This window comes from Manacus vitellinus, unplaced genomic scaffold (genome assembly GCF_001715985.3).
Source record: "Manacus vitellinus isolate BGI_N305 unplaced genomic scaffold, ASM171598v3 scaffold_1_pilon, whole genome shotgun sequence".
In the NCBI taxonomy this organism is placed as follows: domain Eukaryota; kingdom Metazoa; phylum Chordata; class Aves; order Passeriformes; family Pipridae; genus Manacus; species Manacus vitellinus.
In genome coordinates this window covers 57,422,908-57,439,378 of record NW_021939396.1, presented here as the reverse complement: position 1 = coordinate 57,439,378, position 16,471 = coordinate 57,422,908, and the positions used below count along the sequence as shown (strand labels likewise).

At 34.9% G+C, this 16,471-nt stretch overlaps 1 protein-coding gene across 1 annotated transcript in view; it reads left to right on the top strand.

Moving 5' to 3' along the window:
• The window catches only part of NETO1 (neuropilin and tolloid like 1), a 151,401-nt gene that overhangs the window by 89,294 nt on the left and 45,636 nt on the right, over positions 1-16,471 (top strand). The window contains exons 2-4 of the mRNA XM_029959397.1: positions 2,991-3,056; positions 4,618-4,755; positions 13,074-13,322. Coding sequence (XP_029815257.1) covers positions 2,991-3,056; positions 4,618-4,755; positions 13,074-13,322 — 453 coding nt within the window. The remainder of the gene's footprint in view (positions 1-2,990; positions 3,057-4,617; positions 4,756-13,073; positions 13,323-16,471) is intronic.

Here is a 16,471-nt window from a genome sequence, read left to right as displayed (position 1 = left end):
ATCCTCCAGGAGCAGCAAGGAGGCACCGAAATGTATCACCTACTCGTCGAACACCCCCAGGGCCCTCAGCCTGCGCGGGTGGGATCCCATCTCCCGCCTCTGTTTTGCTGAGGGTCCGCTGTATTGAAGGGGCTTGACTGGGCACAGTGCCTTCCAGCACTTCCCTCTGCGCCCACACCTGTACAATAGCGCTGTGACCAGGTATTGCTCGTCCAGCAACTCTTCGCTAGGCTAAGCCACGGCTGTGCCAAATCACAGCCTCCTGAAAGCCTAGCCAAGAGATAAATCTCTTAACGTACAGCTTGTAATAAAAAAAATACAGAGGTCTAAAAAGATGGAAAGATGCGTAATCAGAATGGCACTCGAAAGCATGATTATAATTACACCCATGATTAGGAAGGAAAGGAGAAGGAGGAAGACAGTGAGAATGCAACAAGAAATTTGATGGAAACTTCTTTAAAATAATTCCCAAACCGAGATAATCACAATATTGTTGCCATGCTACCAACACTTCCCAAGTGACAGTTTTTAATAAGTGAAGATTGAGTGGTTGGTCTCTTTGGGGTCTTTTTTTTTTTTTTTTTTTCCCTCCTCTGTGAAAAGCACTGTTCTTTTTCTGTGGCTTGAGAAAGAAAAAGGCAAGAGATCATAGAATAAAATGGTCTGCCTTGTCTGCTTAATTAAAGTATATTGTGCTGTCTTGTCCCATGAAGCCCATAATTTTAATTACTTTCTGTCAATATACATATTTTGGCGCTGTTGGTGTTAATAACACTAAACCAAGAGGTTTTCTTTTTTTTTTTTTTTAATATGGGAGAAGTGTTTCCTTTTATCTATGAAAATTTTAGATGTGGTAAGTACAGAAAAAAAAACCAACAAACTTAATCTCTTAGTCTCTTCTTGTCCATTAGATTTTATTATCAAGATTGACTCTCTGTTAGTAATCAATAGTGACATAATGACATGTAAGTATAGCTCTGTGCTCTGGAAAAACATAACTCTGTGGTTTGGAAAGATCCTTTCTAGTGGTTACAACTGAAACTGAAAAGACCTGTGTTTCTTTCTGTCATCTTGCTAATAATATATCTGTGATTTGGACCAACTCTCTTTACTTCTCTGAACTCCATTTTTTTCTATATAGAAAAGGAAGGGTGAGTGAATAAATAAAGATGCTTGAAATGAACCTGTAAGAATCAGATATGAATTGTTATCAATTGCCTAAAAAGAAACATTTCTCACGTGGAGTTTGTTTGGCTATTGTGCGTCCTGTTCTAGCTTTTATAAATTTGTGGGCAGAAGGAACACCAGCAGCTGGTTCCATATTCCACCACCAATCCACCTTACACTATAGAGAAATTAGGCTTTGGCTGGTGAAGATTACAGGCATAGATGCAGTATGTTCACTGTGTGAAACACAGCTAAAGTAAATGAGCAACTTAGTAAATGGGTGATTCCTCCATTGCCTTCAGATTCTGACACAGACAGCAGGCAGAGTCCCAGCTAGTACATATTTCCAGAATTCATCCCTGAGGAGAGTAAGGGTATGAACGGCTGGGTAGCATTCAGATCCAAGCAGAAGATGATCAGTTCTCACTGATGCCCACGACACAGAAGAGTTTTTAACTATCAGCACTGCCAATATCCATCTCTAGGGGCTGTTAGCCTGACTAAGAAATAGTGAATATGCTGCCAAGCCTTCATTTCCCCAGAATTTCAGCCTTTCTCTCCTTAATAAGGCAGTCATCATCTATGTCTGTAACCCTCTGTCACATGGAAAAGGTCAAAGACATAGAAATAAATATCTCAGTGCCATCAGAATACTGCAAATACAGCCTTCCTTCAGGGTAAAAATTACACACAATTTGCAGTATAACAGCTGAAAATGATGAAAGCACCTTCTTTGAAAGGATCATAGTTACCAGCCCATGATGGCCTTTGGTGTCTCTTGAGGATAATAAGAAGAAAGTATGCCATTGAATTACATTTAAGACCATAGTTCTATCAGTTCCTCATCACAGTCAACAACACAAATGGCAGCTGATTGATCTAAAATGCTCGGAATAAACATGCAAGTTAATCTCCACTTTAACTTCAGTGCAACCTGGGCACTATGTTTGGGCTAATGCCAAACTAGCTGGGGCAAAGCCCCAAGCACTCCAAGAACTGATGGATCTGTTCTCTTCTGCTCTTGCTATCCCACTTTCTCCGATAGCCAGAAGATATGAGTGATGACAAGAAAATCAGTGCATGATTTCTTTATCAGGTAGCTAACTAGTCACTTCTATCTTCCAAATCAGACTGGCCTAAGTGTTTACCTCTTAGCCTTTTCCAGTTAAAATGTTATATTTGTAAATTATTCACAGAAACCCAATAATTATCAGAGTCGGAGAGAGGAGATTTCTATTTGTAAAATGGGCTGCAGATTCACTGCAGCACAAAGCAACACCCTCTTGACAAGTCAAACAAACTAGATTAATGGGACTGTTAAGCATACACAATAATTTACTTCACTAGAGATTTGCAAATGCTTTGATGGATGTGAAGAACCCAACCCCTCACTTCTTTCATACTCCCAGTACTCATTTTCAAATTTTATTATGCCATAGTGAGAGACATTAGTGAGTACAGTGGCATTGAAACTTAGCAGGCATTTGTCTACCTCTATTAAAAGCAAACACTTTTCTATTACTGGCACAAACTGTGATTATATAAATATTTGTAAAAATGTTTTTCTTTATTATTAAAGGAAAAGAAAAAATGGGATGGATTTGTTTTAAACCCAAAAGATCTTCTCTTTATTTGGATACATTTGCAAAGATAAATATTTACAACAGACTACAAAGAAACTTGTTTATACAAAATGTGCAATTTAAAGATGCAAGTAAACATGAAACTTTTTTTTACAGTAATTCTATTTAATTTGTATTCTTGTAAGATAGATGGGTACAATTTGATTGCAGGCACAATCACACTGTGATATTTAATTCATATTTCTCTTTCAGTTGTAGCAAGTCTAATCATCCTACATTTGTCTGGGGCAACGAAAAAAGGAACAGGTATGTAAACTTCAGACATTTTTTTCTGACAGTATATTAGAGACCAAAGTATGGACTTGAGTTATTAGTTTAGTTTTTGGAAATTTTAGTGGCTCATTTACTTCCAGTATCTGTGCTTTGTCCATTTGTTTAGAGTATTTGCATGCCTCTACACACACAAAAAAACCCCAGTAGTACTGGGCAGACTCAATTTGACTGTAACTTAAGACTGTAAAGTGCTTCCGCTTTCAAACTGGGAAGTCTAGCTTGGGCACTGAGCTACATACACTTAAAATATTTTTGCTTGTTTGAAGTATAATTAAAAATCTAAAATTGGTTATTGTGGGTGCTTTTAGGCAGGGTGAGTAGAGAAAGATATTCTTAAAAGCCTTGGATGCTCTGTGTGATGAGACCCAAGCCGGATAATGCTGCTAAGCCCAGTGTATGTCTGAACCTGTGTCTGAATGCTCAGTCCTTGCAGGCCTGAATTCCTTTCAGGAAATTAGGCTCCATGTTGAACTCTGCCCAGATACAGACTAGGCAGAAAAACAAATGCTTGCAGACTATAAGTCAGAACTCAGGTGGTTAAAATCATCCTTGGAAGGTGCCTGTTTCCCTCCGTTGATTGTAAGAAGGAACCTTAAATACCTGACTTTATACATCAGGGGCTTAAGTTAGATGGGACACCTTTGGTCTTAGATACCTCATTTGGAGCAAAACCAATCTAGAACCTACTATCTTTCCTTTTAATAGCAACCTAGGTATATTTGTCCCTGAAGAATCTATCTCATTTTAGCCTACTTGTTAAAGTGTGGTGCCTAGGAAGGGTTCCTTCATCATCTTCAGCTTGAACAGATCCAAACCTTTGTCTCCAGTCTCTCTGTCAGTGTGTAGAAAGGAAGGCAAGCAATTCAGGGCTGGGAAGGAAACAAACAAGTAGGTCTGACTCTGCTCTCTGATGATTCACCTAGGAGGAGGAAAGTTCTTGGATGTGATTCCTGGCCTCAGAGCTATTTATTAATTTTACAGCAAACAGCAAAAATCTATGGAATCTATGAACTAGATTCCAGGAATTCTCCTGTCTACTTCTGTCCAGTGAATATAGAATAAAGACGTTACAGATTTTAAAACAACTTGTATACACCATCTTAATTCTCTGGGTTTTTTTCTTGCTTTTGTGACTCTTATGTATTCCTGTATTACGACATGAAGCTTGCTGATAGAGAACATGCTTGAGCTTTTTGAGATATATGAATGGGAAACTCATGTCTTCCATTTCTTGAGCATGTGCTTTCCCTACAGGTTATTATTTTAAAAACAATACATATATGTCTCCCCAAGATATCGAAGCCTCTTCTCTGCTTTGAAAAAAATGTTTCGAGTAAGAATTATATATTTGTACCCATAAAGAACAGCATTGTTTTCCCCCAGGTCCATGATCATACCCACTCTCAACAGAAAAAAGCTTGAGGCCACTGACAGAAGGAACTGTTTTATTTATCCTGTAAGAGACTTCTAAGTGTCACATAGACATAGTAATTTGTGAGCTAATTGTATAATGCTTAATGTCATCATTTCACAGAAAAGCAAACTGCTTCCGAAGGACAGAAACCAGTGCAGTGTGGAACTTGGACCAAATATGCAGAAGGAGGCATCTTCACTTCTCCAAATTACCCCAACAAGTATCCTCCGGACAGAGAGTGTGTCTACATTATAGAAGGTGACCAAATGGGGAATCTTTATATTTTATTACCAACTGTATTAAAAAAAAAGTTTTATTGTATGTGAAGAATAGATGAAGTTGTGGTAGATAAAGCTCATGATAAATCTTTTCAAGACAAAGATTTAGAGAAGCTCTTGATTTATATCTTGACATCACTCATAAATTAGTTCAGGTGGTAAGTATGCATGACTCAGTAATAAATACAGTACAATTTATTTCAGGATATTCAGAGAATGAGTAGAATCTAAAATGCAGTAACGTGATGGAAGAATATTTTAAAATGAGTAGGGAAAAAAATACTTTAGACTTTCATTCAGATATTCTAAACTTATCATAATAGAATCAGGGATGACAAGCACAGCTAGGCAAAGTACAGTGAAAGAAGTCGTACAGAAAATATCCATAAAGCGAGTGTAAAAATTATTTTCTGTCTAATGGTTGATGAGAAATGAAAATAAATGAAAAAAACTAAAAACACCTCACAAAATAAAACCAGAAAAGGTTTTAAAACCACCAAACAGGTCTAAGACACAGTTTTTAAAGAGTAATTTTTAATTGTAGGCATGGAGGTGATGTAAGAAATGCTAAAAATGTATTACAAAAAAACCCACATAATTTCATCAGTCTTAACACAATGGATGTTGAAAGGATTGTTGTAAAAATGAATCTGTGGAAAGTAATAATGATTAGATACTGTCAGAGAGCTTAGTAGCAGAAAAGGTGAATCAGGTACAGTATAGTAAGTAGTTGGAACCAAGAAGATTCTTTCATGAGTTTTGAGTACATGTAGAATATAACACTGATGTTGCTCTATCCCTGCTTGGTTTACAGAATTATTAATTGATTAATGATGGAACTAGGAATTACTGAAGTAGTTATTTTACTAAAGATTCAGGTAGTATCAAGAAAGATTTCCAAAGGTTAGAGCTGATTTAAATTGAATTAACTGTATTAGACCCACCTCTGCTATGCCCTTTCAGAAAGGCAAAAAATCACAACAAAATGACTGAATTCCAGTTTAGTGCTGGGTAACTTGACCTGAGTCAGAAGTAAAGAGATGATTATAAATAACGGAGCCAAACAAGGTCTTTAAAGAAAATTTATGTTTGTCAGTCTTCCCACAAGAGAATGAAACTTAAGCAGATGTATGGTAAATATTTAAATTCTTTCGTAGTTTAGTAATTGTTTTAAAATACAAATAAATTTTATAAAAAAAAGTAAATGTGGAGATCGAATATGTACAACTTGACTTTTTTGTTTATTTGTTTGTTTGTTTTGTTACACTTATGTTGCTAGATCCAGGATCTTTTGCATCTATTGATCAAATTATCTAACCTTCCTGGGGACTGGGAAGAACTAAGTTTGCTTTATCTTCAAATATCTGAAACACAGGGTGTTTCATCATTAAAGAGAAAGGGTGTAGAACAAAAAAAAGAACATTTTTGTAAACTTTAGTCCCATATCTCAATTGTAAGATGTTTCTCCTCATACGAAGAAGGTGCCTGAATCCCCGTCACTGTAAAGACTTTTGTCTTTATCATACAAATTGAGTACTTACAAAAATAGAGTTAATAAGCTGAAAGGTGGCAAAATACACTGTCAAAATAACCTGATTTTAAATAGCTAAAAATAGAAATGTCTAAGAACACTTTATGAAAGCAAGATTTAGTCAACCAAATTCTATAATGAAGACGAAATTCCACGTTGACAGGTTTGGAGCAATCTGTAGGAGAAAGAGTAATTCAAACTTAACAGGCGTCTTGTTATATTTCATGGGAAAACTCAATCTGGTAAAAAACAGTTGCATGCAATTTCTTATGATTCTGATATTTTCATCTTCCATCCAACCTAATGAACAATTTGGATTGCAACTGGACATTTTAAAACCTAAAATGAAAGCAGCTCTATCAGTACATAATTTGATGAGAATCATGGATATTGCACAACATTTTCAGCTCTAATCTCCCCATGTCTATTTCTGTCCTCTAAAAAAAATCTTGAATAGTTGTGTCTGGAAAATGTCACAAAAATGTCTGAGCAATAACGTTTTAAAATGTGGCAGATTTCAAAAAAAGGCAAAAGAAGCACTGAAAGTCAACAAAAATTATATTGTAATTACAATTAAATTACAAAAAAATCATTATTTGTCCATATTTATTCTTTATACAAAGTATAAAAATGGCAGAAAATGATAAGAAGGCTGGCAAGTATAAACTTTTCCCGATATCTTTTATATTCTGTGATAGTCATTGGAATAAGATATTGAAGTTAAAGGATTGCAAAAAAAGAAAGATTAATTATTTTACTTATAGCAATATCTTTGAGAACAGATAACAATTTTTGGAAATTGTGGATAATCCTGGCTCATGAAGGACGTAAGTATTTTAGAGTAAAACAGAAACATCACCATATGCATTTTATTTCTATATTTATTATTGAAATTCCAATATGCTTCAAATAGCTTCTGGGTGCTCTTGAATACCAAGTACCAAACTAGAGGGATTGTTGATGTGATCTGTAGTAGCATTGCTGCATTCCCATCTCCCCTTCGTATGTCTTAGAAAGTTCAGCATACCAGGACTGTATATATACCATGCTGAAAACTGTGTGTTGTGATTATAAATACATATATGAATCACTAGGTTCCTTCCTCACTCCTTCATTTTTTGCTGTCAAACACACTCTAGGGCAAATTCTGATGACTTCCTTCAAATGCAATTCCTACTGACTTTCGTGGTCTTAAGCAAAGATTCCAGCATGTAGCGTGTTGTAGAAAAATTGAATTTCATCTCGCGTTGCAACTTTTTTCCTCCACATTGTAGCTCCTCTTAAATGTATGCAAGCATTTTATCATGTCAGAATTACTTAGGTGAAGTAAAGGAGCTGGCAAAAGTAGCCATGATCATAGACTGAATTTCTGAAAACGAAGAGGATTTCTAACTGCAGGGACTTCTATCCTAGCAGACAAAGATTAAACAAATCAAACAGTTAGAAGTTTCTTAGATATTTTTTCTTTTTCTCTCTTTTTTTTTTTTTAACTTCTGTTTCAGTAGTAATGATAATTAACTATTGGAACAACTAGGAATTTTAAAGCCCAGGTTGAATGTCCTTCTAAGAGAAATCTTTTACGTCATCTAGAAATCATGGACTCTGTACCAAAATTGTTATGCTATAGAAGAATGTCATGAATGAGTGCAGAAGCTGTGAACAGTGCACTTGGTGGGGAAGGATGCACTATCACAAGGTGCTTCTGATGAATCTCATCTGCCTTTCAAAACACAATGAAAATTTGTTTTTTTTGTCATCTTCTTTCAGTCTTATTTGGTGTATAGAAAACATAGGAAATAGCTGAGTGTACACATTAAATTCCCTCTTCAGCCAAATTGCACCCTTATTTTGCATATTCATGACTCTAACCTGGCAAAATTCACAGCTGCCCAGAGCAATTGCAGCAGTGACAGCATTAGCCTTTGCCAGACTGCAGAACATTTGGCATGTGTGCTACAAATGGAAATTTGCACAGCAGACTTTGTAGGAGCAAAGGCTTTTGCTTGTGTTAAAAATATTTGGGGAGTGGTATAGTCATTCTTTATACATTATAACTTGAGAATTGCTTTGGAAATTCTGTAAGCAAAATATTTGTAAGATTTTATCAGTTCATTGGTTTTAAATAATTAAGCATTTATTTATAAATAGAGTTATGGACCAGAATTGATTTACATATAGATATGAAATAAATATTCCATTTTGCATGTTTGTGGACATTTAGAGCTAGCACTTTTGAAGGTCTTCCATGTTCTCACAAAAGACTATTAAACTCTTTAATCCTAGATGGTTCACAGGTGTTAGAAAACAGTCACGTTATCACCGTATGAAAAACATCTGCTCAAAGTTCTTTTGTATTTCACAATGATTTTTGTGTTCAAAGAGTTTTCATCAAAACAAGAAAAGAATCCTCTTTTAAAAGGAGGATATATGTGGCTTTCTTATCAATAATAGCAGGACAACCAGAAAGACCGAGGATTATTGAAAACTATTAGAAGGGCAGCAGCTCAGAGAGATGGGGGTAGGTGTTAAATTCAGTTTCTCATTTCCATGCAGTGCGGCAAATTGAAACAGATTTTTCACTTAACTTCAGCTGTCAGTTACACAGACTTAGAGGCTGATCAGAATTAAAACCTTAATTGTGTGGTTTTGCTGCAACTGTTCTACTGCAAGCTGGAATCCAATGACTTTTTTTTTTTCATTGGATGTAAAATCTCAAGACAGCACTTGTGTAAGATAATTAGATGAAAAATATGACAAGACATGAAAGCATTAAGTAGTCTTTCCTTGGTATTAAATATTTTTGAAGAAATATAATGGGAAGCTAAGTATGGAAGATTTTTGAGATTTGGAATAAAATCATTTTATGAGACAATTTCAATATGTTTCATTTGGAGTTGACAACAGCTTTTCCTGATGTCATAGCCACAGAAGGAGTTCTGAAAATGTGAATGGGCTTTACCTGTGAGTAAGGATACCAGAAATGGCCACTCCATCCTGCCTTTTCTGATTAGATGGCCAGATGCCAATCCAGTCTGGGAGATTTGCATATTCCAGATTTTTTTGTTTTTTGTTTTGTTTTTCTATAGGTACACACACATTATTATTAATCATTATTCTGAACTTGTTCTGACTTTATTTCTGTAAGTTTTACTGTGACCACATATGCCCAACTTTGTTGCAAAAGTTGTGGCACAAGATGTGCATTGATACAATATCTACTTGTTTTAGCTCGTGTTTGACAAAGAAATCCTTAGTTATATCCAGAGTATAAATCTGAAATTATACCTTTTTTTGCTAAAAGGAAGCTAAAGATGAGAGTTTGAGTTATGTGATTTCATCCTTTATGGTCATTTCTAGAACGATTTGATTCATTTTGTATCTTCTGTAGGTTATTGCAAACAAATAATTTAACTGTTAACTAAATGTTAAGATGAAGCACAGAGGTGCATTCAAAAGCATGTAATGAAAAGGTGCACGGATGTGTGTATTGCACCCCACAGTTACATACAATTAGAGAAACATGAAGTGTTGCATTCGTCAGGAGAGTCAGGCAAAAGGAGTTTTAGATTAGTCCTGTTTGGATTAGCTTGCAGAGCAGGCTGTGCCATGGGCAGTTACCTATACTAGTGCTTGAAACAGGTCTGGATATGCTTACTGGCCTTAAGGCCCATAGGCACAATTGTACATGTACATTTCAACTCCTTTTACCTTCCAAGTTAAGAGTACAGATACAAACTACTTAGAGTGAGTGATCCTTGACTGATGCGAGCCACCACATCATGCCTAAGAATGCGGTTTGGCAGCTCCTACTGGCACAGCCAAAGTGATGCTAGAATGTGACTTTAACATTTAAGGAGTGTGAACATCCAGTGGTCCAGCCCCCAAATTCAATTCCTAGCCTTGTTTAACAATGGAGAAGTGGTGCTAATGAGTATTCAATGCTCCTTTCTTAGAGTGAAGTAGCCTCTACTGATGAGAGCTTTGGGGAAAACCGAAAACTCTTGAGCCCTCCTTGAGCTGATATGATTATCTTTGATCCTGTAGCAAGATCTGAGCTTCACTAGGAAAATCCTCATCTTCACTTTGTTGAAAAATAAATAAAAACAGAGAAGTGTAAACTATAGCAATATTCTGATTGTAAAAGTAGTCTGCAGTGTGAGATTCAGAGCACTACACTTTGTGGAAATTGTGCTTTTTCTCAGATTGTACATTCACCTAGTCAATAGATCTTGTGTGTAACTGTCTCATTTACCCCCAATGACTCCTTTTATATTATGCTGAAGGTATAATTGGCTCTTTTTCAACACCAAAAATCACATCAAATGACTAAGCTACAACTCAGAAGGGGCCTCATGCCCATTTTTAATGTATGTTACATGAGTCAGATTCAGAGAAGACCTACTATGGGTTTAACTATGGGCCAGCATTTGTACAAAATAAGGCCGTGAAAAAGAGAAAGTTTATAAAGGGCAAGTAGATTATAATAACGTCATAAACCATTTTTGAAGCAGGTGTCTCTTCGTGGCTGTGGAAAGCAGAGCAGCCATTCACTGGCTATGATGCCAGTGACACTCACAGTTGTAGCAGAGTTAATCTTCATATCTAGTTTGTGATGTTAAAACATTACAATAAAGCTTTAGGTAGGTTAATAGCATAACATTGGCCTAATGTGCATTTAAGATTTTCAAGCCATAATGAGCATTCTTAAGATTACCTAAAGCATTGTAAGTATGGAGTTTCTGATGCCTAACTCTACTGTCCTTAGGTGAATGATGAACACTTCTCAACAAATCTCCTTAAATGAAATAAGAACATGAAAAATATACCAGATTGAAAGGTGCTGATTGCTCCCTTCTGCCCTAGTATTACTTAGTTTAATTTAAATCAATATTTGTTATAAAAATGTGAAGTCAAAGATAGAAACATCTGAATAACATTAATCGATGAAGTCTTCCAGGTATTCAATCTTTTACTATAATCAAAAAATATCTACTTTGGTCTTCAAACCTCACCAAGGATAAAATTAGTATGATCTTCTTCACAAGCTTTAATATCTGATTTTATTGTCATAAATTTTTTCCATACTTTCAAAGTGGTTTCTTTTACATGGTCTGTGAATTTAGTGCAATTATTTGAAAAGCTTTATGTATTGCTTTGGTTTTGAATTTGTATGGGCACAAAGATCACAAATTTCCTGCAAATTGGTATAAATAAAAAGTCAGTATTAAGTACTTCCCTAAATGTGAATTTCTTCAAATTGAGAACAGTAAAAAAGGTTTATGTCTTATGTTAAATTAAATGTTTCAGTAAATATCAATCACTCAATATTAACATTGTAAGCAAAGCTGTTAAAATGTTTTTTTTCCAAATAATGTATTTTATTGACTTACTACTTAAATGCTTCTTGTCAAAAGACGCTGCATTTATTTATGTGAAATACTTGTAAAAGGGTTCTGACTGTGTGCTTTTATGTAAAGATTTCAAGATTTACCTGATATCTTCTTCTTATTCTGTTAATTTTAAATAGTCTCTCTTTTTATGTCAGTAATGAGTTTGTACCAAAAACTCCAATTTCAAACATTTCAAAATCCAAACAAGATCTAAGTTCTGGTCATGTTAACAGTTTTGTATTAATCTTGAGGAAAGAAATGGAGAGATACTGACTTGCTGGAGTGAGAGCAGTTTCCATATTAAGCTTATGCACCTGGCTTGGACTTTGATATTGTGTGTTTTTGTGTGAAAAGAATGGTAACTCAGGCAAAGCTCATAGCAATTCCAACCTCTTCCAAGATGATCCCATGAGAGGCATAGCGGGCAATGACACAACAAATCTTTGCTTTAGCAGAAGGCTTTGTCAGCAAAAAACTCTAACACATCGTGGTCTAGACACTGAAGGCATACAGTTTTTGCTATGGAAGGATTTAAGCATAGGAAATAGTGCACCTAGGGAGGCTGCATCTGTTAAAATTTGTAGACCAAACCATGATATTTTTTTCTCCTTTTAAGAAAATACTATAGTTCTACCAGTAACTTTTTTGCTTTATGCAGGAGATGCCAGGGAATATTTGTTTTATAGATCATTCTGATTGTCACTGGACTTAGTACCTAACGTAAAGGATGGAACTTTTTCATGTCTAATTAAGTGACCACTATATAGTTCCTTCAAGGTTTTCAGTATATCATTTACTCTTTAGCTATCGTCCTTATCTGGTTTTTTCTTAAGTGAGAATTCACTCCATTTGTCCTTATGTTTCAAATGAGATGATGAGTTATTCTCAGTATAAGCAATTACACTCCAGTTTGTCATTGACTGCAATACATATGGGAGTATAATCTGCCCTTACTGTAGCACAATTACGATCAGCTTGTTCTTCATTGTCTTTGTGAGCTATAAGTATAAAAAGGCATTCTGATGAACACCCTTCCCCCAAATATAAGGAAAAAGTCTTTTACCAAATCTGCAAGTTTCTTAAAAAGATTTTGTGTTTGAACCAATTATTCCTAACTATATTTTGCTTTGTATCATAGATATCTCTCTTATCTTTGCTAAGCACTGCTGTCAAGGGCACTTTTTTAAAGGAAAACAATAGACAAGTAATTTGACAGTGTGGAATCTATAAAAATATAGATGTACTAATTTTCAAACAAGTTTTTAAGCAAAATGTTAAGAAGCATACAAAATTGATATATTTGATTTTCTTTAGTTTGCTTTAGTTTTGAAGAGTTTGGGTTAGAAAATAATATGATAATTTTCTTTTCATCTCTAGCTGCTCCTAGACAATGCATTGAACTACACTTTGATGAAAAATATTCCATAGAGCCTTCTTGGGAGTGTAAATTTGACCATATTGAAGTACGAGATGGACCTTTTGGCTTTTCCCCAATCATTGGACGTTTCTGTGGACAGCAAAATCCACCTATGATAAAATCCAGTGGCAGATTCCTGTGGATTAAATTTTTTGCTGATGGTGAACTAGAATCTATTGGGTTTTCTGCTCGGTACAACTTTACCCCTGGTGAGTACACATCATCACACTTTTTAATAGAAAAAGCTTAACATAGTAACTTTTCCACTGGTGTATAATCATGCTGTTGAACAATATCTTCAACTGAGACTATTTTTATTATCAAGGAAAGTATTAATAGATAGGATGCTGATAGAAGGCATATGTATCTTTAACATAAAAGTAAGGCTTTTTCAAGGAAGTAATTTTCAGACTGCAGTTTTTGAAAGTATTGTTTTCAATTGAATTCTATTACAGAGAAACATTCAAAATGTTTTGTGGGAGGTTCTGTGTTTTATACTTGATTGTTACACTGTACACCTTTTCTTTCAAAAAAATCATTGATAAAGTATTCTAGTAAAAAAATGTAATTATGTCAGAAAATTCCATCATTGCTTTTCCACTTCACCAATCATTTCCCTAGACGAGGAGTGCAATAGTTCTCCCTTCTCACTAAAGCAAACTATTACAAGTATTACCAGAGGAAGTGTGAGATAAATATAGTAATATATATTAAATATTTTTCTAAAAAGACTGTAAATATTAATCGTAATTACACACTTATTCCTTGTCACTTTTTAAATTAATTCATTAAAGTAAAAGAAAATTCATATTCATACTTTCGATTAATTCCCTTACTCTCCCACTTATCAGAAAAAGATTGCTGATTTAAAATTTCTTTTTTGGCTGCAGCTACACTATACTGCACTGCACTGCACTGCTGGATTTGACGTAGTTCTCTACCTTCTTATGTATTGAGTGATGAGTCATACTTTAATATAGCACGGTCTAAAGCACTATAATTTTTATGTCATTTTGTCAATTATGTCACTATTGTTTCAGCTAAATTGTTGTATTAGGTCAAACAATATTCTTTAGAATATCTCCTAAAATTATCAGACCTGAAATTCTTCTTCCTTAATTATTCCAGGGACATCATAGATGATGGCAGGACTTTTTGCTCTATGTGGCTCCTTTATGTGGTTTTCTTAATAGTTATAGAATTAACCAGCATAGCTCAGTTTTCTTTCAAGTCAAGGATACTGTTTTGCAGAGGGTAAACCTATTCAGAAGGTTCAAACAGCAATAGAACACAGAATTTCTTCAGCAAATAACCTGAGAGTTGTATCCATGTATCTATTATTGTAAATTCAAAGACAATGGACAAAATTTTGCATATTCACTCTGAAAAGTGAATTAAATTTTTATCTCTCATTTACCATGGATCTGTGGACTTTTGCCATTTCCCCACCCTCTGCCAAAAGTTCTTTGCTTTACGTTTCTTGTCCTTCTTGTTTCAAAGGGTTACGCATTATAGTTGAAAAAATGTTCATAGCACTACCTGCAGCTTATTCTGTCTAAAAAACTCTCAGGTAAAAGACAATTTCATGGATCATGTTTTATCCTTGTTGTTTTTCTATTGATGTAAGGAGAATTTCTATGCAGAGATCAATGCTGGTAAATTGTTACAGCAACATAAATTATTCTAGACTTCAAATGGAATAGCTATCTTTTTTCTTTCTTCTTTCTTTTCCCCCCCCCTCCATATATTTCAATAGAAAACTCTGCAAATAATGGAGGATTTCTAGGAATACTGGCCAAAATGAGAATATGATTAATCTGACAAATGCAAAACAGCACTGCTGCCTTCTTGATCACTGGTAACAAGAAGCAGTTCACATTGAACATGATTACTTGAACAGTCTTTTATTATGTAGGCATGGATAAGGCATGACCTTTTGAGATCTATTGTCCAAATGTGTGCAGTGGGAGGGGTCACTCTCAATTCATAAAAATGAAGTATGGTTTTCAAGAGTGTATAAGAGTACCACAGGGAGGACTCCACTACAGAATTATCACTTAAACCACCCTAGATCCATCTTAGGTAGTGAAAACTTATGAAATTAAATTATGAATACAAAAGAAAATTTTTGCCTAACCTCTCTTTAAAGAACATGAAAATGATCCAAAGCAAAAACTCATTTAGAAACTTTTGCTGTCTAGAACAGCTGAACACTCAGGGGAGATAGGTTACCACCCATCTCACTTGTCGAAAGCAGGACACACTGCCTATCTGCAGTCTGCATAGGAGGCTTTCTTTATCCCAGTGACAAGTGCAACAGAGCTATTTCTCCAGTACCAACAAACTTTGAGGGTCCCCACCCACCCATGAAGTGTTTCTCATCTGCCACTTTTGCATTTGATGTCTTGATGGAGGCTCTGGTTTGATTATAAAGAGATGTGATGTTAAACGTGTGGGTGTGTGGCAAGATTTAAAAAAAAACCAAAAAACCACTAAGTAAATTTGACTAAATTGAAGCTGCAACCATTTATTGTTATTTGAATGGTACCTGGAGAAACAGGGAAAGAAATTATTTACTATGTCTCCAGGGTGTATAAAAACAGCTAACTGGATGAAGTTGAAAATAAGATCAATTAAGGTATCATGAAAAATCTTGCACTGAAGATCTATTAGTCCGTGCAAATGGAAACAACCCTGCACCCAAGGCATTTTAAAACTAGTTTGGATTAAGTCTTACAAAAAGAAATTATATAGAAAAATCCTAAGGAATAGACTAGTATTTTGCAATTACTAGAACTTTTCAATAATTTCTTTGACTCCTTGGTATTGAAATGGTCAGAAATCCATCCACTGATGCAAAAGTCTAGTAGGGACTGGAGTTTTAGGCATTTTGAAACTAATGCAACCCTTTTGTCATAAATTCTGTTCCATTTAAATAGACTTTTTTCAGAGCTCTTTTCAGCAGTCTAAGAGGTGAGATCTAGCAGAAGAAAAAACTTTAATGACAAAATCAGAGCTACACACAAAACCAATACAAACACACCCAGTAAGTGGTAAAACTACCAACAATTTTTCAAAAACAAGGTTGTTATTAAGAGAATAATTTAGGCTTTAATTTTTGTGATTTTATAAAGTATGGGGTTAAGCAAGGTGTGGATGAATGAAGCTGTATGTATGGTTTAAAGATAGACTATTTTCAATGTCAAATTCTGAGTTAAGGGAAAAAGTAGTCATCTTCTTTTACATTATTACAGTTGAATACCAGTAATAATGAGATGAAATATGGATGTAAAGTACATTTTCAACCATTTTGTACACATTAGAGTTTATAAGCAAAACAAAACTTATTTACTGTTTA